At 43.0% G+C, this 22,529-nt stretch overlaps 1 protein-coding gene across 2 annotated transcripts; it reads right to left on the bottom strand.

Moving 5' to 3' along the window:
* Positions 1–1,069: 1,069 nt before the first annotated feature.
* LOC113434535 (aurora kinase B-B-like) lies at positions 1,070–20,531 on the bottom strand. Of its 2 annotated transcripts, none has more exons than XM_087928943.1 (8): positions 20,483–20,531; positions 8,988–9,049; positions 8,200–8,257; positions 6,693–6,884; positions 5,804–5,942; positions 5,264–5,412; positions 3,009–3,183; positions 1,070–1,915 (listed from the first exon to the last, which is right to left on the bottom strand). In XM_087928943.1, exons 2-8 carry the CDS (start codon positions 8,989–8,991, stop codon positions 1,742–1,744), a joined length of 891 nt encoding a protein of 296 aa, XP_087785069.1. In that variant the 5' UTR covers positions 8,992–9,049; positions 20,483–20,531; the 3' UTR covers positions 1,070–1,741. The 2 variants fall into 2 exon arrangements, with proteins under 2 accessions (XP_087785069.1, XP_026553560.2); XM_026697775.2 differs by lacking the exon at positions 20,483–20,531 and adding an exon at positions 10,054–10,099.
* Between the last annotated feature and the right edge of the window lie 1,998 nt (positions 20,532–22,529).

Genomic DNA, 22,529 nt, shown 5'->3' with positions numbered 1-22,529 from the left:
AGCAAAATTGGACCAAATCTGGTGTGAAAAGAGAGGCAATTGAAAGAAAGCTGAAATTTAAAAAATGGCCCTGATCAACCCAGGGGATGCAGAAAAACACATTCTTGAAAAAAATTATGTAGTCTATGCCATTGAGAAGACGCTTGGAATGCTCCCATTTCCTAAATTCTGGACCTCATCCCCTCTTATTTAATAATCTCAGCTGCAGAATAGAACATATTCAGCCTACTTCATATTTCCCAGTGCACATATGCAAAAGACACAAATAGAAGGGAAAGCAGAAACACAACGAAAGAAGAATAGAAGAATATAGATGCCGCCTATTTACCCACTGTTGGTAAAAGGGTGGGAAAGCATTCTAGAAGCTATGTTCATCATTCCCTCTCAACCATGTCATGTTTACATATATCCCAAACTCCTTATAGCTGCTTTAGTTACAGGTTTTGCTTTTATTTGTGAAATGTTAATAGTTTGCTTAACTGTGCCTTATTTAACAAGCTATAACTAGTTGCATTTATACAATAAAAGTGTAAAATATTGTAGTGACAGTAGTGTTCCAATATCCAAGAAGAAGAAGTGGGTCAGCCTATTCTCCAAAGGACCCTAAGGCAGAACAAGAAGCAATGGATAGAAACTAATCAAGGAGAGCAACACCTAGAATTAAGGAGAACTTTCCTGACAGTGAGAAATATTAATCAGTGGAATGGTTTGCCTTCAGAAGTTGTGGGTGCTCCGACACTGGAAATATTTAAGAAGAACTTGGACAACCATTTGTCTTAAATGGTATACTATAGGGTTTCCTGCTTGAGCAGAAGATTGTACTAGAAGACTTCCAAAGTCACTTCCAACTCTGTTATTCTGTTAATATGCTAAACCATAAATCATGATACATATAAATAAAGTCTGGGCTTACCCACCAAAATAACTACAAATAAGCAAGGCATATAATGACTTAATTTAATACATTTGGTAAACCAAGACTTAATATGACTTAATGTTATAATCATAATTAGATATCAATTAGAAACTACTCAGTAGTACTATAGTTCCTTAAGAGATTTTTGCTTGATTATGTAGTTTTCGAATCAAATGGTATATGGTGTATTTGTAATTTGATCATCCTCAAAATATTCAGGAAAAATAAAAATTGTTTGAGAAGCCAACAAGTAATTATAATACTATTTTTATTAGCTTTGATATTTTACCACTTTTATTTTTATCAGCTCTAATCCCTACACAGATCTGACAGTGCCAGATCTTGTTCTTATGCAGAAGGCTATACAAAAAGGAAAAGAAAGGTATTTTTCCTGGTGAAGGTTAGTAGTTTTTTCTTGCTGTTTACTCTTCACTTTTAAAAAATTACTACTACCCATAATATTTTCAAAGAGAACAGTCAATTGGTTCTCTTATTCAAAGATATTATGAACACAGCATTATACCCTTTATATCTATACCATCTCTTCCAATTGCTATTGCCTTGTGAATCATGTTTTATTTTTAAAAGAATACATTTGTTTTCCTTATTATATTAATGACCAATACCCTCACTTTACAAATCTAGTAAACATGCAATATTATTGCCATTAGTAGCAAGAAGTCGTTTAAATAAGAATGTGAGAAATACATTTACAATAGTGATTCAACAGCTGTCTATTATGACAAACAGCAAGTCATCTAAAGAGATACAAGAGAGATTTGCAAAGAAAATTAGCTAAGAGCCTTTAGGAGATGCCATAAACATTTATGTTTCTATTTCATTGTAGACAGGTGGCAAAATTCTTCTTGACTTTGTCTTAACCCACGGATGCTCCATTATTTCTTTCAGAGGAAGTCTCATAAAAGGTGTACGGTTAAGGACTTTAGCAATTAGATCCTTGGCTCCCTCTGATATCCAAGGAGGAAATTTAAAATTCACCTTAAAATAATTTTTTAAAAAGTTAGATTTTGTTATGAAAGCAATTATATTGTGCAAAGTTTAACTGGACCACAATGTCAATTTACCTCCTTCTCCGACTGATCTATTTTTTTTTTACTCTGTTTGACTGACACAAACTGTTGCTGCTGCTTCTCCTGGTACAAGCCTTTTCTGCTTATTGTATAAAAAACATCAGTTCAAGCACTACATGAAGCTTTAGGTGGCATGACAATAGCCACTCTATTTGTGGATGCAATCAGGGCCCATTTGCAAGTTTCATAGGGTAAGATAATCACCACATTTCCTGTTAAATCCACCAGCCTTCATCAATACAAAAGAGAGTTCATATTTTTGATCCAACCTTCTCTGAAGACCACAAAAGGGATATTACATTGAGCCACGTGTAACTTTTCTAGATCATATTTTTTGCACTCTTATTGTAAACCAATAGAAGAGAAGAGAATATTTTAGCTTAGCGGAACAGTGGAACCCTTGCTGCTCTCTGAGTTTGATAACTTTCCTGCAGGTGTTTCATGACCAAACCAGATAACAGTAGCACTGATGATGTTACTTAACAATTTGGTTGTGAAACATCTTACTGTAAATGTTCTGGACTAGCAGGCTCGTAGCCTGCAAATCTGATTGGCCCACTGAAAGCCAATCGTGATTGGTCGCCATAGACTGATGCGATTGGCTAGTAAACGGGCTGCCGCGATTGGCCCTGCCAAGAGCGGCAAACTCAAATCGCCTTCATTGGCTGCCTAGCCGCAGCCAGACCTATAAAAGGGGCTGCTGCGGCTGGGGTTAGTTGCTCAGATCTGAAGTCACAAATAAAGAGCTTTAGTTACTATCTGAGTCTTGCCTCCGTTCTTGAACCGTCCTCCCAGATATAACAGTAAAGTTTCTTAAATTCTTTCTAGGATTTTTGTCCTATGAATAGAACAAGACATATGTGAGTTCCTCCTGGCCTCTCCAATGTAATCCTCTGAATTTTAACGTACATTCATGAATAAACATAAAATCTGGCCATGAGTTTCCAGTTATTGTTGTAAGCACTATCTCATTTACAGGCCTTTGATTTGGAAGAACCTACCTCCTTTATCCGTCTGAATGTCTCCATACGGGTGGGTGCTTCAAAAGGTGCATATCCTGCAAGACACTCATAACAAAGAATGCCAACACACCACACATCAACATTTTCATCATGAGGACTTCCTTCTATCATTTCTGGAGCAAGATAATCTGTGGTGCCACATAGTGTTGTCCTCCTATTTAAAAAAGAGAAACAAGAAAAAAACAGTGTTCAAATGACTGAATTTGTGATTTCTTTTCAGACACTATTCAGAGAAAGATCCAAGTGAAATCAGAGATTCGGTGAAGCCTGGGGAAAAAAATCAAGATAACTGGTCATTTTTTTACCCACAGAAAAGGCCAAAGGTTAGCATTACTGTAGCCCAGGTATTTTGTACATATAAATGCCATTTGATCTCTAGAAACTCTGCTCTTACCGTACCATAACTGGGGAACTATTTTGACAAGAACATTTTAATTAATAAAATTATTTTATCCTACAAGCCAGTTAACAGCGTTTTAATACAGCATGCTACAGAAAGTGTAAAGCACACTGAACCAGAGCCAAGCAGCTTGAACAAATAAATCAACTATTTTCCACACAGAGAGGGTGAACTCAACTCTAAGCAAGAACTAGAGGAACAAGAAATAGAGATGAATTGGTATTCATATGTGCAAATAATTCTAGATATGATAAAGATCGTAGGACAGAAGGATTTTACAAGGAACTTACTGAATTAAATGGAATTTTGACAAGATGAGAAAGTGATTAAAATTATATGGATATTTACTTGGAGTAAAATTAGAAGAAGAACAAGTAAAAAGAACAATGATTGCTTGCGGGAGAAATTTTGGATATGGGATAGATTTAGAAAGATGGCAGAAATTATATTCTCGAAATTATAAAATAATGATGTCAACAGCATATAGAGAAAATTTGTGTAAGGTGTTTTATAGGTGGCATCTACCCCAGGCAAGAATAGCAAGGATGTTTAAGAATAAATAGGAGAAATGTTGGAAGTGTCATCAGATACCTGGATCATATTATTATTACATGTGGTGGATGTTTATGGAAGTGAGTGATACTGGATTAAAATTCATACATGGCTGGAAAAAATGACCAAACAGCATACAGACTTGAAACCACAGATATTTTTATTGGGTATCTTACCTGAAGGATATAGTAGAGAATTTATATATCTGATTATAAATGTATTAACAGCAGCTAGAATTGTATTTGCTAAAAATTGGAAAAGTGAAAAAATTCCGATAGAAGAGGAGGTAACTAAGAAAATAATGGAAAGTGCAGAAATGAGTAAAATAACATTAGCAATTAGAGAGCAAGAAGAGAAAGAATATTATAAAATTTGGTATTTATTTTATCAATGGCTAGATAAGAAAATAGGGAAATAAAATATACTATAAATATAATGTAATGATATAAGTTAATGATATAATTGATTATAATGAAATGAATAATATGTATTAGGTCATGCAATACTTGAGATTTGCTTGAAAAGAATGATGTGAATTTTTAATTAACACTTATTAAAGTGTTAATAACAATATATGCATAGTTGATATGTATAATATGAATTATAACTTAAATGTAGAAGGGAGAGACTGCTGATATTGTGCACAAAAGATATGTACCAACCGGCACACTGTACAACGGAAAGATGGTTTTATTTGTTGCTTTATGTTTATGTTTGTTTTATGTTTGTTGTTAAAAAAAATAAAAAACAGCTGGAGAAAACAGCTGCTTCCTTACTATTACAATGAAAAGAACACAGATGTGTCCATGTAGCCACCAAAAATAGAACTTGAATTGTGAGAGACCAAGTGGACGATTGTCCACAGGAATCTGTTGGCAACAAGGATCTGTTGGCTCTATCCCTTGATCTACCAACTGTAGCTCATATTGGGATGGAGGAATTGAAGGCAAAACAGGGCCTTGGACATTAATCCAAATGCATGGATAAAGTAAAGAAGGAAACAGGTTTGAACATTCTTATTTGGATTAATTGTCTGATTTGTCATAGCCAACACACTCATATTTTAAATAAAATTTGGTTTATCTAACCTTGCGGAGAGCTGATATCTTAAAAGATCTTCATCTACACTCCAGAATTTTAAATGCTCTCCTTGTCCTTAATTTACCATGCAAAGACTTCACAGTTTCACATGAATTAAAATGAATTTCTGAATTTCGCTTATAGGCCATTTCTCCTATTTGTTTTTTCTTTACAAAGAAATGCACATCAGCAAGAGACCTACCTCAGTGAAAGAGTATGCACTGACCATCCAAAATCCGCCAACTTCAGCTCCCCTCTTAATCCTAAAAGGAGATTTTCGGGCTTGATATCTCTGTGGATCACTTTCCGAGCATGGCAGTACATCAGAGCGTCAGATATTTCTTCAATATACTGTTTCGGTACATCATGTGTTAAAATATAGCAGTTGGTAATCTCGGAGCTGGATTTCCAGCACATTAACTATAATATAGATACTACACATATATCTTTCACACCAAGGAGTTTTCTTCTCATGAGTACATACCCAGCCTCAGCCACTACAGCTGACTCAAAAGCATAAAATGGTCGATGGTATCGAAGGCTAGTGAGAGATCAAGCAGAGTGGGAATGGTTGCACTACCCCTCATCCCGCCCTCAATTATCCAGTTCTGCAATTATTGTTATCTCAGACAAATATATTATGATTACTTGTAATTAATCCAAATATGTATATATTTTAACACGTTCTTTTCTTAGATCTTGGTTCCGACAGGTTATATTCGTCCAACAGGAGAGTACTTACAGTGGCTGTTCTATTATCATCAAATCTATGGTTCTTTTGTAACTCCTTGTACAGCTCTCCCCCTGGAGCATATTCCAGCATCAGAAAAATTCTTGTCCGATCATGAAAGTAGTTATACATTCTTAAAATGTTTGGATGTCTAGGGAGACCAAAGATGGGGAGGGGGAAGAAAGGTACAAACTGTGATTGGTAGTCCAAAAGGGCTTATTAAGAAAACTGACTTTGGAAAGGAAGGTTGATATGACACTCCTGTTCTAAGGATAGGCCACAAAAATTAGAGGACGATCTGAAAAAAATCCACTCTCAACTCAAGGAAGGGGACAAACTACTTTTTATTTTAGGACTATATAATCCAAAAGGCATGTGTAGTAGCACAGAAGGCTCTTCTCCTGGACTGCCACCTGCCAGAATACCCTGGCCAATGGAGCCTGCATGAATTTGGAATCTTCAGTAGGTCCATGAAGTACCATTTTTTAAAAGGAAGTTTTGCTTCAAAGCAGCTAAGTGGCACTTCACTTCAGAGCAGCTACACTGCTTTGTTCTGAATACTCATGGAAACTTTCGTGCTGAAACAGAGTAGTGATAGAATAAAGAAACCATCCAGATCTTGAGGCAATGTCAAAACTATTCTGCACAGATCTCAATGTGTATCTTTTCAATGTTTGGGAATATTGACTATCTTGCTCCAAAAGAATGGTGAGCAGTGGATTTTTGCTGTATGCTAAAACATTACGCTGTGGCCTACATTAGTATTTCAAGTCGCTGTTTCTAAATCCCTATTTTCCAATGATCTAATTCCAAAGTGGAAAGCTAAAGAGACATTAGGACAAGGGTAATTCCATCCAACTAAGCACTCAACATTCATCCCATGTCATTCCAGCTGGGTTACCTGAGGTGACTTAGGATTTCTATCTCTCTTCGAAGCTGATGTTCCAGCTGAGCTTTCTCCAAGACAGACTTGAATATGACTTTTAAAGCCAAGATGAAGTGGGTCTTTTTCTCTCTGGCCAAGTAGACTGCTCCAAATCTCCCTTTCCCGAGAGGTTTGCCGAATTCGAAGTCTCCTGTGCCCCATATTTTCCTGTAACCCAGTGGTGAACATGAAAACTGATAATGCTTTCTTTACTAACCAGTTAGATATGATCAACCTTGGCAAGGGCTGTTCCTCACAGTTCTATTGACTATCTACCTTACTGATCTTTGTTTCATCATACTTTGAGTTAGTTTACATATTTATAGAATTAAAGAGTTAGAAGGAAACTAAGAGGTCATGAAGTCCAACTCCCTGCACACTATGCTATGCCTGTCAGATGATTATTCAGCCTCTGGTTGAAAATCTCCAGTGAAAATGAAGGGACTACTCTGTGTGAGTAACCTGTTCCATTGGTGACGGTTCTTACTATGAAGAAGATCTTGCAAGTGTCTTATCTGTTTCTACATCCTTAAAGGGTTCCCTCTCCCCTTGATTTGAATCTCAGCTTCTGGAACAAATGAGAATAAATCTGGGCTCTCTATCATGTGATAACTTTGACATATCCGAAGAGGTTATTATGTCCCCTCTCATCTTTCTTCAAGCTAAACCTATCTAGATCTTTCAACCACTCCTTGTAGAACTTAGTTTCCAGTCTTTTCATCAACTTGGCAGCCTTTCTCTGGACTTTGGTTGCAGGATGGTAATGGGAAAACTGACCAAGATGGAACTATGTATATATGTATTGTATGGAGGAGATCAGACATAATTATTAACTATATATGATTGTTAGTTGTCTTACAGGTAAAATGATGAGATAAAAATGAAATTGTATTTCCTTGTACACATGTTTACTTGAACAGTTTCAAGATAAGATACATTTGCCCAATTTTCCTAGAGAGATTTAAAAAGAAAAAGAAAAGAAACACGAGATATTTTAGGGAGGCTGTACTTGTACTGGGGATAGTGGCTGGGGAATCCTGGGAGTTGAAATCCATAAATTGTGAAATTGCCAAGATTGAGAAACACTGATGAACAGTAGATGAACAGTAGTTTACAATATGGTATTATTAAAAACACACTGTGCTGGTAAGGCAAATAAGTGAGGAAATGGCCTAAGTAATCTTTATTATGGTGGTGGGGGAGGACCAATAATAAAAAGGCATGGGCACGCCAAATAATATGATGTGGATTAATTGTGGGCCAAATGGAATACTGAATATGAAGTAGCCTGAAAAAGAACTTTATTGAAAGGAACCAATTGACCTGCAAAGAAACAATTGGTAGCTCAAGAATGAAAAGGAAGCATAAAACATCTGTACTATACAAAGGCACATTTTCCAGTCAAAAACAAAACTCCTCTAAAATATGGATGCTCCTTCATGCAAGATTTGTTTTCCTACCTGCAGAATTCCTTAATAGTTACCTGGGAAGTTGAGAATCAGGGGCATCGTTGGGACTTGCTTTTGATTCATTTTTCTCCCCTGCCAAACAAATTTGCATGGATTTAGGGACACAGCAATCTTTGTTATCTAAAAAGCTTTTGCTTGTAATAGTAATTATATTAGAGGTCTACTCAAAAGCCTTTCTGCTTTAGCATACCCTAACCTCAGTAAGCCCAGATTGGCAGGATATTTCCTCAAATATATGGCAGTATCATTGCATATGACATCCAAGAGCAGTGCCGATATGATCATAGTCCTCGTGATAATTGATAGCTGCATATTCTCCATAGATTTATCTAGTCCTCCTTTAAAGTTCATAGCTAGGTGGCTATTAGTATCTCTATCTTGAATGATCTTTCATTCAAACACACTGGATATTCTCCTGTATTCTAGTATTAAGAGAAAGTGTTTATATGGACGGCTGCACATTTTTTATGTATTAGGATGAATAGAACCACAAGAGTATAAGAACATGATTGAACAGTGAAATGAAAGATCAAATACCAAAATAAAAGCTCAATACACTGAAATGGAGGGCAGATGAGAAGAAGACAGTATGAAAAAATATAAAAGAAGGAAGCAAAAAGGACACTAATTTTAACATTTGTATAACTATTGCTCAAGACATAACCGATATATTTTCTTTCTATTAATCAAAGTTATTAGAGGCAATAATTATTTCATAAGAGGGACTATGTATTAATATACTTCAATACAATAAATTACCTAAATCTGATTAAATTATCACATGATACCAGTAGTAACATACCCATTGATTTTTCTTTGTCTTTTAGGAGATTCTTGAATTTTGGAGACAATCCTCCCTGAATCCTACAAATGGAGAAAAAAGAACTACTGAGCTCCTTGTGTCTTTGTAGCTTCTCAATCATCCAGGTCATGGTTGTCTCAAAGGTGCTTTTTCAGAGGCAAGTGGACTTTCTGTTTTTTCTTTGAAAACATTTCGTTTCTCATCCAAGAAGCTTCTTCAGTTCTGTCTGGCTGGTGGGCAGGGGAAGGATTTATGAAATTAATTTAGAAAATTTAATCCTCCCATTTCACAACATCAAACCAGAGTTGCAAAGAAGCTTCTTGGATGAGAAGCGAAACGTCTTCAGAGAAAAACCAAAAAGTCCACTTTGCCTCTTGAAAAAGCACCTTCAGGACTACTGAGCTACTTCTTCGTTGCATAGCAGAACGAGCGGTTTAGTAGCACATGACTGGGCAAGCAATGCAAGCAGTGGTGGCATTCAAATTTTTTTCCTACTGGTTCTGTGGGCATGGCTTGGTGGGCGTGGTGTGGCTTAGTGAGTGTGGCTTGGTGGGTGTGGCAGGGGAAGGATACTGCAAAATCTCTATTCCCCCTCTACCCCACTAACCTGCTCTCCAGCTCCATCCTCCTGTGCAGAGCAACAAAAGAAGACCCAGCTGGGACTCGGGAGGCAGTGAATAGATGGGGGTGGGGTCAGTTAGAGGTGGTATTTGCCGGTTCTCAGAACTACTCTAAATTTCCAAACCTGCTGAATATACCACCTCTGAATCCAAGAGACATTTATATAACCACCTAATAGTTGACAGCAAGAACTTTAGTAGTTCGTCATTAGGGAAAGAAGAAAACCAAACTTGAAGAACAAAAAAATATAGATTTTACTTAAGTTTAGTTGCAGAAAGTAAAAAGAAGATGTAAAGAGTCTAAAGTGCACCCCTGTTCAAAACCCTACAATTTGGGGTCTAAAGCAGGGGTGGTATTTCCAGTCAAAAAGCAAAATTCCTCTAAAATATGGAGGCTCCTTCATGCAACATTTGTTTTCCTACCTGCAGAATTCCTTAATAGTTACCTGGGAAGTTGAGAATCAGGGACATAGTTCATACTTGCTTTTGATCCTCCCCTGCCAAACAAATTTGCATGGATTTAGGGACATGGCAATCTTTGTTATCTATAAAGCTTTTGCTTGTAATAGTCAGTAATTATATTAGAGGTCTACTTTGGTTCCAGTCAAAAGCCTTTCTGCTTTAGCATACCCTAACCTCAGTAACTCCAGATTGGCAGGATAATTCCTCAAATATATGGCAGTATCACTTGCATTTGACATCCAAGAGCAGTGCTGATATGATCATAGTTGTCGTATATCTCATACGAACAAATGACGCGAGTCAGTGACTTGGTTCAGCTCGTTTATTGGGGTCAAAACACAAGTGGGGGAAGTGGGAAGAAACGCGGCTTAAAAGACCTTCTGCTGAGTGCTGCGGCCAATCGGGTCGTTTTGAATCGCCAGCGATCGCTCAGCCAATCGCGGGCGATCCCAGCGACCAATCAGTGCCGCGCACTCAACCAATCCGGTGGCAGTGCGTTTTAGCCAATCCGGGTTGCCGGTTTCAGTATGTAGATTTCTATACAGAACACCCTCCCTCTTGGTTTGGTCCTACGTGACGTAGTCCCGTAAGTAGCGGGCTCCGTATTTTCCTACTTGACTTGCGTTGGTCAGTTGTCATCTGGTTGTCGGCCGGTTCGGGTGGGACTCCTGTCGCTCTCCGCCTCGTTGATGGAACCGCCTGGAAGGGTGAGTCAGGCCTCTGCCGCGGCTCCCTCCTGGTCTTCCCGGGTCGGTCGAGCTGCTGGCTTGCTGCTCCCGCTCGGCTTTTCCGGGCTGGTTGAGCTGGCTTGGCTGCTCCCGCTCGGGCTTCCAGGGTCGGTTGAGCTGGCTCGGCTGCTCCTTCCAGGCGAGGCTTGAGTGGGTCGCTCTCCGGTTCTTCAGATGGTGAGTACTGCTGGTTCCTTTTCGGGTGGGTTTGTTCTTTGGGGTCTTCCTCCCCTCTTGGTTGGTGTCTTGCCGGTTCCCTTCTGTACCTGGTGTCTGCGTGTCGGTTGTGTTTCCCGCGGTGGTTCTTGATCTCAGTTGGTCGATGTGGCGCTTCCACGCTCGTCCGTCCAGCTGTTTGGAGGCGGTACGAGAGTGGCCCTGTTGCTTGGTGATCGCTGCCGGTACCCAGAGGGGGTCTCCGGTGAGGTTTTTTGCGTGAGACCTTGTCTCCCGGTGAGAATGTTCTGTGTTTGCTGGTAGAATCAGGGGTCTTTCCGGGTTGTATGTGGGTGCAGGCGGTCGAGCGGGATCGCAGTTTTCTTCCCATTAATAGCTCCGCTGGGCTCTTGTTCGTTGTGGTACTCGGGGTTATGTGTTGAATTAGGAGCATTCGATTTATCTTGTCCTGTATGTCGCCGGTTTCGATCTTTTGGATGGTCTTTTTGTAAATTGGACCATTTTCTCCGCCCTACCACAGTTACGCCGCCGGGTGCGCCGGCGCTGTTAATGCGTGTCGGATTCCTCGTTCTGCTAGGAATTTCTCGAACGGTAGTGGTGAACTGGGGCCCGTTGTCCGATACGATGACATCTGGGAGGCCGTGGGTTGCGAAGAGTTTGCTGAGTTCTCTGATGACGGAGTCTGTGGTGGTCGTCTTCATGTTGCTTACCTCCAGCCAGTTTGAGTAAGCGTCTCACGGTTACCAGGAAGGTGTGTCCTTTGGTTGGTCCCTTGAAATCTACGTGGATTCGGGACCATGGACCCCTGGGGTTTCCACTCTCGGCTCGGGCGGCGGGGGTTTGGTCTTGATTCCTGGCACTGCTTGCAGGAGGTTACCCAGGCTTCGATCTCTTTGTCCATCCCTGGCCACCAGACGTGGCTTCTGGCCAGGCTTTTGTCCTAACGATGCCGGGTGCCCTTCGCAGCATGCTTAGGACTTTTTTGTAATTTTTCCGGGATTACGACCCTGTCCCCCCACAATAAACAACCTTTTTGTGTTGACAGTTCTGTTTGTCGGCTCCGGTAAGCTTTGAACTCGCTGTCTTCCTCTTTTTCCGGCCAGCCTTTCCCCACCCATCTCAGGACCTGCGCCAGACGTCTGTCTTTATTGGTTGCTAGGGCAATGTCTGACGCAGTCAGGGGTAGGTTGGGTAAGGCACTCGATGCTCAGGGTAGACGTGGTTGGTGCCGGTCGTCGTCCAGGGTTGGCAACGGTGTGTGCTGAGGGCGTCTGCGTGCGGGAATTGTTTTGCCGGGCGGTGGATTAGCCGGTAATTGTAGGCGGCAAGGAATTCGGACCACCTTGTCATCCTTGGGGAGAGGATGGTTGGTGTGGCCCGGTCTCCTGCCAGTATTCCCAGCAGTGGTTTGTGGTCCATGATTATGGTGAAGGTCCTGCCGTAAAGGTATTCGTGGAACTTTCTTTACGGCCGCGACGACAGGCTAGACCTCCTTATCCAATTGGCTGTAGTTTCGTTCGGTTTTGAGAGGGTCCTCGAGAAAAAAGCGATGGGCGCTTCTTTTCCGTCGGCGAGGGTGTGGCTGAGGATGGCTCCTACCCGGGGGGGATGCGCGCATGCTTACCGTGATGGGGAGTGTCTCGCTGTACTGGATGAGGACAGCGTCTGATGTGAGAAGGTCCTTGGTTCTGTTGAAGGCGTCCCTCTTCTCTCCTCCCCCCATCGTCCAGGTGGCTGCCTTGTCGAGCAGCCTATGCAATGGCTCCGCCGCGGTCGCCTTTTGGGGCAGGAAAACATTGTAGAAATTTATTAACCCCAGGAACGCTTGTAATTCCGTTTTGTTTCGGGGCTTCGGGGCTTCTTTAATGGCTTTATTTTGCCCTCGGTGGGGTGGATTCCATGCTGATCTAGTAAATACCCCAGGAACTCGACCCTTGTTGTGTGCAGTTGGCACTTCTCTCTCTTAACCTTGAGCCCTGCGTTTTGGAATCTCCTCAGTACTTCCCGTGGCGGTCCTCTAATTGTTTCCGATCAGCCCCGGCTACCAATACATCGTCAAGTACGGCACCACCCTTTTATGCCCCGGAGGAGTCTTTCCATCAGGCTTTGAAATACCCCGGGCTACGCTGACTCCACTGCAGCCTCTTGCAGCGGAAGGCCCCGGTGTGTGACTATTGTCTCGCTTCGGCGGTTTCCTCGTCTACCGGCAGTTGCTGATAGGCTTGTGCCAGGTCGAGTTTGGCAAAGACCCTGCCTCCTCCCAGTGAGTGCAAGAGGTGTTGTACTACTGGGACGGGGTAGGCGCTTTGTTGTAGCGCGGCAGTTTAGGGTGGCCTTATAGTCCCCACAGATTCTCACCGACCCGTCTGGCTTTATCGGGGTGACTATGGGGGTCTCCCATCGGGCATGATCTGTGGCCTCGAGGACTCCCTGTTCGATGAGCTTGTTTAATTGCTCATCGATTTTGGGTCGGAGGCGAAAGGTACTCGCCTGGGTTTGAGGCGGATGGGTGCAATGGTGGGGTCTAGGCTGAACGATATTGGGGCCCCGGTACTTGCCTAGGTTCCCGTCGAAGACCTCCTGGAAGTCGCGCACGAGCTGTTCCTCCCAGTCTGCTTCGGCGATGTGTTGGTGCCGGTCATTTCTAGTCCCAGCGGCGCAAACCATTGTAGTCCCAATAGGCTGGGCGGTCTCGTTCGATGACTGTTAGCGGGAGTATCTCGGTGCGCCTTTAAAGGTGACCTTGAAGTGCCCGGTCCCCACCACGGGATGCGATTCCCCTGGTAATCTTTGAGGACGAGTGTTTGGCTCTCCAGCTCGTGCCGCTTCATGGAAGGTACTAGTCGCTTAATTTCCCGCCATGCGACCATGGACAGGTCGACCGGAGTCGACTTCCATTTTGCAGGGCGGTCCTCGATCTCGACCTCCACGTGGACCTTCCGGCTGTCCCAGTTGGAGGAATGGCCGGCGATGACCGTTTGGTGGGTTTCCTCACGCTGGCGGCCTTCGTGTAAACGGCGGTTCCTCGCTTCCCGGCTCCAGCGGCTCTCGCTGTCCCGATCGCGGTTTCTTGGTGGAGTGTTGTTGCGCCTGGTGGTGTCGCGTCTTCGGGGGTTGTGTCTCGGTGGCGGGGCTGTGGTTCCTCTTTAGGCGGCGACCTTTGCAATGTGTCCCGTTTGTCGCAATGGCGGCAGATCGCGTCTAAAAAAGGCATTCTGACCTTGGATGCTCACCCCCGCAGCCGGCACACTGGAACTTTGATCTTCGGTTCCATGGGTCGCGCCGGTCGCGCCCGTCTGCATGCGATGGACATCTTCCTCGTCGTCTTCCGAGCCTGAGGAGGACTCGAGTCGCCGTGGTGCGTGGAGGTGGCTGTTCGGTAGTTATCGTTAGTCGCGCTGCGGTGGTCCGTTCTGCGGTGCCGGTTTGCTTCAGTTGGGCTGCGGATCTCCGGGTCACTTCTGCCGCCCGTGGCGTCTGCGAGGGCATCAGCGAGGAGATGTCGCCTTTGCCATGATCCGGCTTTGCAGGGCCGGGATCCCGGAGGCCGAGGACGACGCGCAGTCCCTCAGGGCTTCGTCTAGATCGGTAAACCCGCATAGCCCCCGAGGTCCCTGAGCTCTGCCACAAACTTGCTGACGCTCTCACCTTGCTTCTGGTCGCGGCGGTAGAATTCGTGCCGACGAATGAGGGTGGGCACAGCGGTGCGTAGTGGCTCCTCAGCAGGGGTTCGAGATCGTCCCAGTCCATGACCTTCACATCGAGCGGCTTGGCAAGGGCTTTTGCCATTTTGAAAACCGCGGGGCCGCAGTGCGTGAGAAAGAGCGGCCCGTTCCTCTGTCCGTTCGCGTCCTTGAGATTGTTGCTCTCTAAGAACATGAGGAATCGGTCGATGTAAGATTCCCATTCTTCAGTAGCGGCGTTGAAAGGAGCGGGTGGCACGTTGCCGCTGGCCATGTTGCTGGTTGCGGTTCCGTGGGGCCACGTGCGGTGTGGGATTTGCTGGGATCCCATCCTCGTCATCAGTGTCGTATATCTCATACGAACAAATGACGCGAGTCAGTGACTTGGTTCAGCTCGTTTATTGGGGTCAAAACACAAGTGGGGGAAGTGGGGAAGAAGCGCGGCTTAAAAGACCTTCTGCTGAGTGCTGCGCCAATCGGTCGTTTTGAATCGCCCGCGATCGGCTCAGCCAATCGCGGCGATCCCGGCGACCAATCAGTGCCGCGCACTCAACCAATCCGGTGGCAGTGCGTTTTAGCCAATCCGGTTGCGGTTTCAGTATGTAGATTTCTATACAGAACAATAGTCCTCGTGATAATTGATAGCTGCATATTCTCCATAGCTTTAACTAGTCCTCCTTTAAAGCTCATAGCTAGATAGGTATTAGTATCTTTATCCGGAATGATCTTTCATTCAAACACACTGGATACTCTCCTGTATTCTAGTACCGTGTTTCTCACAAAATAAGGCCAGGCCTTATTTTTTTTTGACACCCCCCTCCAAAATGGCTAGGCCTTCTTTTCAGGGGTGACTTAATTCCCCCCCTTGCATCCTCGGGTGGCGACAGCTTGGATGTTGACCTCGGCGTTAGTGGGGCACTTCGTATCGGGAGACCTTCCACCACCATTGCTTTCCCTTCTCCCCGTGCTGCCGCGGCATTTAGAGCAATGCCGCAGCATTTGGCACAACCACGCGCGGCCAGCCAGGGCTCCTCTCTGCAACCAGAGCCCGGCGGAGACACTCGGCTTCAGGTGCTCCTGTCGCTACCTTCCCTTTGCCTTTGAAGGCAAAGCCAATTCTTTTAAAAATGACGCTCTACTACTGGTATGACAAAGCCTCCTCTGCCCGTGAGGGCAGCCCAACCCCATGTGGGGAGGTGAATCTCCCAGGGCCACAGTGCAGGATCGGCCCACCCCAGGAGAAGCGCCCAGCCACCATCCCTGCCTGGTGCCGGGCAGAGCGTGAAGAGCTTCGCCTGGGGTGCCGAGCGCAGCTGACAGGTGGGCCCTCTTGCCTGGCGGTGGAGCTCTCACCAAGGCAGCAAGTGCCTCCATGCCGGGCCCTCTGCTCATCCCACCAGGGCCGCACCAGAGCTGTGCGGTCTGGGCAGAGCCAGGAAAGCAAGCCACAGGTGTGTGCCCGCCTGCCAAGTGAAAGAGCCAGGCCGACCCGAGCTTGGCTTCCTTCCCAAGTCCCTCCAGCCTGAACCCGAAGGGGCCACCAAGAGAGGCTGCCCGAGGCAGTGATAGCGCCCACACATCCGTGGACAGGGAGACAAGGCAACAGCCTGCACCATGTCCTCTTCCAAGCTGTGCCCTGTTAGGAATATGAGTCACCTAACAGCTATTTGGGTTAGAAATATATAAACTAGGATAAACATTTTAAAACTGTATCTTTAAGAAAATGCAAAACTGTAATTAGGTGTGGTTTCTCAAATGGCCATAAGATGGAGCCAGAAACCTGGGTTGTTTAGTCTTAGTCTCAGAAGAGAATGTGAGTCAGTCTCTGTTTCCTTCTGTTGGAGAGTATTGCCGTTCCTCCATTTTTCCTAATTGACTGATATTCATGGATTTGATGTAAGTCTAATACTGAACTGTTTTTGACACTGGACTTTCTAATTGGATTATCCCTGGATTGAAACTTGACTGATTTACCTGTGAATGACTTTTGGACTGCTTATTTTGAACTTTGCTTAAACCTTTATTGAAAGTAAAACCCTACATTTACAGTAGAGTGTATCTGTGTGCTGTGTGTGTATTATTAAAACACTACTCTCAATACATCTCCCTGTATGTGCTCATTCTCCTAATGGGGAGTTAACTCAACATTGTTTATGGGCCCAGGCCATACCAGGCTCAGATAACTGAGAGTTAGTGTGAATACACAGTCCTGTATACAGACATCTGTTTACTGTTTAATTGTAGGTTACTATCCTGGTAAAGATGGCACAAATCACTTCAACAAGTCTATCACTGATAACTCGGTTGGATGGAACAAACTATGTTTCCTGGTCTATGAAGTGCAGTCTACTTCTGTGTAGAGAAGGTTTATGGAATGTAGTTCAAGACCCACTGGATGTAAATGCTTGGTATCCAAATAATGAGGACGATGCCAAGAAGCTTACTGACTTTAAACAGAACAATAAACGAGCTCTTTGTATAATTGGACTAACACTGAGTGACCAGCAGTTAGTCCATATTTGTGGAGAAGAGTCTGCTGCTAAGTGTTGGGAGAATTTGAAGAGGATTTATGTTCGTGACAGTGTAGGTGCACACATACATCTTACACGTAAACTGTTTAGAGCACGTCTTCTGAAAGGTGGAGATATGTTAGCTCATTTAAACTTCATTAAAAGAATTTTTCAAGAGCTACATGAAAAAGAACTAATATTTTCAGAGCTGCATCATATTTACATCATTCTTTCCTCATTGGATAAAAGTTACGATGATTATGTATCTTCACTGGAAGTCCTGCCCAGAGATAAACTGACATTGACTGACATAACTGGAAGGTTGTTAGAAGAAGCAAGAAGACGACTGGATAGGGACCAACTGAGGAAGGAACAACCGCAAGAAGAGAATTTGTCTTCAACTGCCTATAATGTTAGGAAATGTTTTTCTTGTGGGGCTAGGGGACATATAGCTAGATTCTGTAAAGAAGGGAAAACAACACAATACTGGTAATCACCAGAAGGCCAAGAAGAATGTTAGTTTAGCTATGTCTAGCAATTCAACTGTAAACCATGATTTGTGGGTTGTTGATAGTGGAGCATCACAATGCATTACTAAAGATAGAAAAAGGTTTGTAAAGATGTCTACGAGTAAACAACAAGTATCATTGGCAAATGGATGGAAGATTAAAGCATCAAGTGAAGGTACTGCATATTGTTCTTGTATAAATGAACATTTAACTATGTTATATGTACCTAAACTGAAATTTAATTTGTTATCAGTAAGGGCTTTAGTTAAGATTGGTTATGTAGTAACCTTTAGGGGAGATAACTGTATAATAGAGAAAGAGGGTAAAAGTGTTACTGCTACTTTAAAAAAATGATTTATATGTGATACATGATGACCAGTTGAAGATGGCTAACTCAGTTTATAACAATATTAAGCCACATGATGAATGTATATATTTACTACATAGACATCTAGGGCACATTAATTTCAAAATGCTCAAACAAACTGTTGAATTGTCAGAGGGAGTAAAATTGAAACCCTGTAGCAAATATTTAAACTGTAATGCTTGTAGCCAGGAGAAAAGTAAGGCTACTTCAGCAAACTGACTCAATGGGTTTAAGACCAAAGAACCTTTAGAGGTTGTGTTTGCTGACATAATTGGTCCTAAAAAACCAAGTTTAGGAGGTGCCTGCTATATTTTGAGTATTATGGACCATTGCTCACGATATGGTTTCTGCTGTCTTATGAAAAACAAAACAAAAACATTCCAACATTTCTTTAACTGGCTAATGCAGGCAGCACCATATCCGGGTATGCAACAAAAGTACTTCCTAATGGCAAGCCCCCCCCGCCATTCCCCCCATTTTGCATGTTTAATATAGGCCTTAATTTGGGAGGAGGGGCTTAATTTGATTTTATGCCTATAAAACATGCTGGTACTTCCTATTGGGGGAGGCCGCATTGTTGGAGAAACACGGTATTAAGAAGAAAACCAAACCTGAACAACAAAAAAATATAGATTAAGTTTAGTTGCAGAAAGTAAAAAGAAGATGTAAAGAGTCTAAAGTGCACCCCTGTTCAAAACCCTCCAATTTGGGGTTTAAAGCAGAGGTGGTATTCAGAATAGCAGAGGTATTCAGCAGAGGTCTCCCAGAATAACTGCCCATTCACAACAACAACAACAACAACAACAACCACACACACACACACACACACACACACACACACACACCAGAGGTGGCATTCAGACAATTCTGCCAGTAGCGGAAATTTTGAGTAATTCGGAGAACCGCTAAATATCACCTCTGGTTGGTCCCGCCCCCACCTATTTGCTGCCTCCCAAGTCCCAACTGATCGGAGCCCCAGCTGATCGGCTGGGTCTACTTTTGCTGCCCTGCAAAGAGAATGGAGCTGGAAAGCAGGTTATTGGGGTGGGGAGGGAATGGGATTTTGCAGTAACCTTCCCCTGGAGTGGGGTGCGAATGGAGATTTTACAGTATCCTTTCCCTGCCACGCCCACCAAGCCATGCCCACCAAGCCACACCATGCCTACCAAGCCATGCCCACAGAACCGGTAGTAAAAAAAATTGAATATCACCACTGACACACACACTCCTCAAGTGTCATCCTAGAATCAGCATATAGACACTTCACCTTGGAAAAGCTACACCCTGTAAAAATCTGCTGCTGTACCCCATTTCTCTGCAGCTTGGCCCTAAAGGCAAATTGTTTTGCTTTTAGGAATAAACATTTTTTTCTCAAGGACATCTGGATCTAATTTATATTCATTCTTGCACAGCCCCAGCTTGAGTTGGGACCCCAGATTATTCTTCTGACACCATGCTAAATTACACCAAACAAATCAGCTTATCACTTAGCACGTGTGACTCCAACTGTAAAGCAATTAGGGAACAAACACATTCATTACTCTGCTATTCTAACTCTGTACACTTAGGGTGACATTCCCAAAATAACCAGGGCTTCCGACCTACTATAAAAAGATACAGCCCATTTGAATTATTCAAACAAAACCAACGTAACCAATACTATCCAACATATGAATGTTAAGTTTCATAAGACAGTAAGGCCTTGTGAGCCAGGTGGTCTAGTGGTTAAGGCATCAGGCTAGAAGGCAGGAGAACGTGAGTTCAAGTCCTAGGAAAGACAGCTAGGTGACTTTGGGCCAGTCACACTTTCTCAGCCCAATTCACCTCACAGAGTTATTGTGGGAAATATAGGAGGGGAAAGATATGTTGACTATGTTTGTTGCCTTGCGTCATTTGTAAAACTAATAAATTTGGGATACAAACACATATGTAAATGTATCATAAGCTTGAATAAAATATTAACACCCATAGATCCAAATAGTTCGCTTAATAATTCTTGTGCATTACATTAATCTTATTAACCTTTAAAAAAGCCTAATTTACCCACTATACTGAACCAGAATAATAGTTAACCATAATGTGTGCCAAAGGTCTTCAAACTTGAAAGCTTTATGATTTGTGGATTTCAACTCCCAGAATTCCTCCTCCAGTCATGTTAGCTCAGGAATTCTGGGAGTTGAACTCCACAAGTCTTAAACTTGCCAAGTTTGAAGACCCTTGATGTATGTGGTTAGTAGATTCACACAATACTGTATACTACACCATGTTCCAATGACTGAGTTCACACAATGCTACTCCAAAATTAAACCTTAATTACAACACATAAAGCACTTAGCATATATGCCTCTTGTCACAACATAATAATACTGTAATAGAATAACTCAGCTTGCAAAACTCCTTGAAACTCCAAGACACCAAATGATGACTGAAGAATCTTACCACAAACGGTATCTTTCCTACTAGGGCTGGAAAAAGATTTACCTGGAAGCCTTATACTCTCAGATCAAGAAAGAATATGCAAAGGCAACTTTTGATTGGTCAGAGTAACAATCTGTTCTATTTTAGATACCTGCCCACATTTCTCCTCTTAAAGATAAATGGATTTGGTCCTCCTTTGCATTACATCACTGAGTACTAGCCACTGGGGGGCAAAGTAGCACTGTCTGTTATTCCACATAAGCCACTTCCTCTTACTTGTGGTGAAAAACTGTTGCAGTCATAATTTGTACCTTTGCCCTAATTATATAGGGTTCATCAAACTATGTCCAGGCATTAGCCAATTTGTTTTGTAACTTTGCTGGCCAGGATGGTTATAAAAGTTAGTTATAAAACAGAAGTTATACAAGTTGGTTATAAAACAGAGGTTATAAAAGTTAGTTACAAAACAGTGTTTCTCATTATACTCTGAAGCACCATTTTAGGGCATCTGGAAACCACATCGTAGTTAAAAATTCTGCATGATTTTTGTTGCCTGGCTGAGTCTCCAGTTCTCCTGCACACCTTTAAAAATAACAACAGTAGCAGCAGAACAGAGAGCTATGCAAAGCAGCTGCAGCCGCAGCCACAACTTTTAAAAATGCTATAAAGAAAGTATTTTTTTACTTAGAGCAAAAGAAAATGGAATCATATGTCAGTCTGACACTGGAAATAAAAAAGAGATGCTTGTTTTACTTTTTGTAAAAAAAAAAAAAACCCTTTTGGAAGAACTTTTGACAGCCAGTCATTTTCTTGGCTACATGCTTTTTTAAAAACATAATTCAGAGAATTTATATGTTTTGAGGAATCTTTGGTAGGTTTGGATTTAGGCAGGTGCTCCTCCTGCTCCCCCAAATTTAACCCTTCACTGGAATCTCTCTCTCTCTCTCTCTCTCTTTCTTTTCCTTCCTTCTTTCCTTCCCACCCTCCCTCCCTCCCTCACCCAAACATGCTTTGGAACCATGGCTCTCCTTCTGTCTTATTTAATTTGGCTGGCTTGATTCCTCAAGGGAATTTGGAAGAATCTCAAGGAAACCTAGGAAAAGCATACATGGAGGGTACTATCCCCAAGTTGTTTAGTTGTCCAGGATGTTTGGGTTCACCAATGGTCTCTTAAGAAAAAGGCATACCACTGTCTTCTTTAAGGCTGAGGTATCATCCCCTCTTGAAGCAAAGCAGACACCGCTGCATATGCCCAAAGGCAGCCCATCTCTTGGAAGTGACCGCTCAGGAGGTGCCTGGGTCTAAGGTGTCCAAGTAGCCAGGAAACCATATCCTTTTTGTCAGGAGTTCCAGCATCAAACTATAATTAAATTGCTTAGGCTGTGAGAATCCTATCTAGTGGTGGGATTCAACATTTTTTTACTACCGGTTCTGTGGGCATGGCTTGGTGGGCGTGGTGTGGCTTGATGGAAGTGGCTTGGTGGGCATGGCAGGGGAAGGATACTGCCCCATTCCCTCCCCACCCCACTAACCTGCTTTCCAGCTCTGTTCTCCTGTGCAGGGCAACCAAAGAAGACCCAGCTGATCAGCTGGGACTTGGGAGGCAGAGAATAGATGGGGGCAGGGCCAGTCAGAGGTGGGATTTGCTGGTGCTCTGAACTACTCAAAATTTCCACTACCGGTTCTCCAGAACTGGTCAGAACATGCTGAATACAGCCTCTGATCCTATCCCTCTCTTTCTTTCATTCTCAAACTTGTCTGTCCTCCTGTTGGAAGAATTATCCTTCTGGGTTCAGTTCCAAGTGGGGAAAGAAGACACTGGAAACATGGAGGCTGTTTGGAAAGATGGTTTAATGGTGGACGGGACCATGTGGCTTGGAGCTCCAAAGTGAAAAGGATGATCACATGCCTCAAGGTGAAGGAAAAGAGAGAAGAAAGGACCAAGATGCTGAGAGACCCTCTGTTGGGCCCCACCTTAGTGTTTTCTCTTCCTGTGCAGGAAATATATCCCATTGGCTGCCAGACTCCCAGGGGCAGGGGTCTTAGCTAACTTTGTAGGCTTTGTCTG

The sequence above is a fragment of the Pseudonaja textilis genome, chromosome 3 (genome assembly GCF_049901715.1).
Source record: "Pseudonaja textilis isolate UNSWEBS1 chromosome 3, rPseTex1.2, whole genome shotgun sequence".
In the NCBI taxonomy this organism is placed as follows: Eukaryota; Metazoa; Chordata; class Lepidosauria; order Squamata; family Elapidae; genus Pseudonaja; species Pseudonaja textilis.
This window is presented reverse-complemented; position numbering and strand designations above follow the sequence as displayed.

Bases quoted from the DNA above. Each gene is read 5' to 3' on its own strand.
- LOC113434535 (XM_026697775.2), bottom strand. From the start codon at position 10,085: ATGAACTATGTCCCTGATTCTCAACTTCCCAG. The intron at 5,943-6,692 runs GTAACCCAGCTG...TGGTCTCCCTAG, and splicing joins GAAATCCTAAGTCACCTCAG to ACATCCAAACATTTTAAGAA. The intron at 3,184-5,263 runs GTAGGTCTCTTG...TTTTTTAAATAG, and splicing joins GTGCATACTCTTTCACTGAG to GAGGACAACACTATGTGGCA.